This window comes from Trypanosoma theileri (genome assembly GCF_002087225.1).
Source record: "Trypanosoma theileri isolate Edinburgh chromosome Unknown TM35_Tth_27_V1, whole genome shotgun sequence".
NCBI classification, from domain to species: domain Eukaryota; phylum Euglenozoa; class Kinetoplastea; order Trypanosomatida; family Trypanosomatidae; genus Trypanosoma; species Trypanosoma theileri.
Window position 1 is genome coordinate 326,539 of NW_021639869.1, and position 3,232 is coordinate 329,770.

A 3,232-nucleotide genomic window follows, 5' to 3' on the forward strand; every position below is an offset into this window, starting at 1 on the left:
AAAAAAAAAAAAAAACAAACAAACAGCAACAACAGTATTATATATACATATATATATAATACGAGGATAATAACAACAAATCGTGGGGCAATCACACAACTACGGCAATATCAACAATAAGCAAACAAACAGAGAAAACAGAAAACAACAACTAAGAAACGGGAATACAGAAAGTCGAAAAAAAGTGCGTTTATTTACTATTATTATTATTTTTGTATTATTATTTTTCGTTTCTTAGAAAATTTCCTCTCAATCCCTTTTAAGAGAAGAAAGTGAGATGGACGAAAGAAGGGGTGTGTCTCCCTTCTTTGAAGAAAATCTATCAACACTCTCCTTCCGTGTAGATCCCCCAGGGCCAAATCAAACACAGCAATCACCAAAGAATACACGAGAAGGAGAAACAGCAGCAGAAAAAGAAGAAGAAAATACAAATAGTGTCGTAGAGACTCCTAATCTCTATTTAGATGATCACACTATACAATACAGTAAGGCGGGAAAATCCTGTCCTTCCTCAAGGAGTCGACGAAGTGAAGATATTTTTGTCGATTCCACAGAAAAGACTCGATGTGCGAGGCAACTTCCATACAGATTTGTAATCAATTGTGTAATGCTTATTGTGCTCATTTCCCTCATCACACTGTATAGTACTCCAGAACGTACGGCAAATCAAGAACAACGTAAGGCGGTTCTTTATCATTTTTTGGGTGAAGATTACATTGCGAAAGAAAAAGGGGATATTGTACTTCAACCAACCGTTTATTTACACACCCGTGAAGATGTTTTAAAAGGTATTAAAGATTTTGTGAATACCTATTATGCGTTATCCAATACTTCTGTAAGTGAGTTAAAATACTTTTACTATGCCAATGGTGATAAGAAAGGAGAATCTTTATTAAAACAGGTATTAATGGATGAACCTCCACATCGTCTACGTGCGGTGTATGCAATGTTGCATGGATCTACAAGGAATGATGATGAGTTTGGAGAAGAATTGAATACAGATTGGGTAAAGCCTGTTGAGATGAATATGGAAGTTTTTCTCTTTTCTCAACATGAACACCGTGGTCCAGCATCTGTACATCACTTTACGTACGAGTTAACAGATAAAGATCCACTTGGTCCATTTACCAATGATAGTATTGATGATTATGATGATAATGAAGATAATAATAATAATAATAATAATAATAATAATAATAATAATAATAATAATAATAATAATAATATGGCTACTCGTTCTAAAAGTAAGAAGGAACGAAAATTGATTCCTTCCGTGAACGATGACACGTATTTAAAAGTTTTGTGCGCCCCACGATATGATGACATCACGGGTCGCTATTATAATCCTTGTCGTGCTTCTTTTAAAGAAGATGATTCATCAACAGATGTTTCTTCATATAAAAATAGTATGAACCGTGAAGAAACGAATGATAATGGTTTTTTATTTCCCTTATTGGACAATACACGAAGTATTCGATTATCTGCATCTATGCGGCATATGGTGGATGCAACGGAATATCGACAAGATCACAATACTGGATTTTCCATTGTTGTCTATCACTGGACTGTTGAGGAAACTTTTTCATTTCATCCTGGTGGTCTTGTAGAGGCAACCTTTGAAGTTTTTGTGAATGCGAGATATATTGGTCCACGTTGGCATTTACGTTTTATCTTTACAGGTATTCTCATTCTACTCGCCATGATAGATATTACACTTCGTTGGAGAGCATTAATGCGTATTGCGGCATATAGACGGACCGTATTAATAACTCAACGGGGATCTCAAGAAGAATCTCCGCAATGTGTAAACTCCTGCAGAGATATTAAACACATTAATTCTCCTTCAAAAAGAAAGATTACTTGTGGAGTTTCGGAATATCCAGATGATATGAGAAGAGCACCGGATGTAAGTGTGGAGTTTGAAGCTGAGGGGTGTGTTACTTCTTCTTTACAAACACAAAGTAGTAATGTCACCATTACGAGTGATGTACCTCTTCAAACTCCAAAAAGTTTATTTCAACATATTCGTCATTATTTTCCAAAATCAAATTCAACAACAATTGCACATAATGCCTGTTCATTAATGCCGGAAACAACTTATACAGATTTTCATGATGCTTGGCGAAATCAACTTAAAAATTCAAGAGGAGAAGGTTGGCATTATATTTCAATTTTTTCAGATATTCTTATTATTGTATATGGAATAATGGCATTTCTTCGTATGAGGAATGCTATGATAACGGAATCATTTGAAATTTATGAGAATATTATATTGGGATTAGCGGCTATGTTTCTTTGTGTAAGTTTACAGTCGTATTTTCGCTTATTTCCAAAAATGTATTTTACTGTGCGAGCGACACGAAATGTTATTCCACGATTACTCTTTTTTGCCTTGACGATTGCACCTATATTCATTGGTTTTGCGTTTTTCTTCTGGATTGTGTTTGGTCCCCATTCTAATGGTGAATTTACGGATATGAGTTTTTCCCTAATGGCTCTATACTTTATGATGTACGGTGATGCTATTCTTCCTGCAATTGAGAATGCGGAGAAGTCTGTTGATATTTTTGTGGGTATATTAGCCAATCTCATGACCGTTATTTTTATTCTTATCTTTATGATGACCATGTTAAATCTTGCCATGTCTATTACGCAACAGGAATGGGCATTATTACGCCGTCGCTTTGGGGCTTGTTTGAGTGTTGGGAATATATTAGTGACTGTCCGTTCACGTGAACAAGTGAAGAAGGAGACGGTGGAAACTATTATAGCCAATTTGGAGCTTCTTCTACACATTCAACATGAGGAACAATTAAGATTGCGGGCCATGCAGGAAGGATCATCAACGGAATATCGTCCACCTGGTGGAGGAGGAAATGGTGGAAATGGTGATGGAAGTAATAATCCAAATAACGGCGGTGATGATGTCAATAATGAGAATCAAACTAATAATAATAACAATAATAATAATAATAATAATAATAATAATAATAATAATAATAATACCAATTATAGTAATAATAGTAGTTATCGAGTGAGTAGTATACAAGATGATGCGTCCTTTGCGATGCAGCGACGTGAAGTCTCTGAGATGTACAGACGTCGTCTGGATGAACTGACGGAAGGTGTCATGGACGATGCCGCATAGGGAAAAGTGTTTTCTTTGGCTTGAAATATATATATATATATATATATATATATATATATATATATATATAATGGCATTGGAAGA

At 35.1% G+C, this 3,232-nt stretch overlaps 1 protein-coding gene across 1 annotated transcript; it reads left to right on the forward strand.

Annotated features, from left to right (window-relative positions):
* Window positions 1-277: 277 nt before the first annotated feature.
* Window positions 278-3,148, forward strand: TM35_000271980 (uncharacterized protein; the record flags this gene model as incomplete). The annotated part of the gene is made up of 1 exon (XM_029028091.1): window positions 278-3,148. One exon carries the CDS (start codon window positions 278-280, stop codon window positions 3,146-3,148), a length of 2,871 nt encoding a protein of 956 aa, XP_028880674.1.
* Window positions 3,149-3,232: the final 84 nt, after the last annotated feature.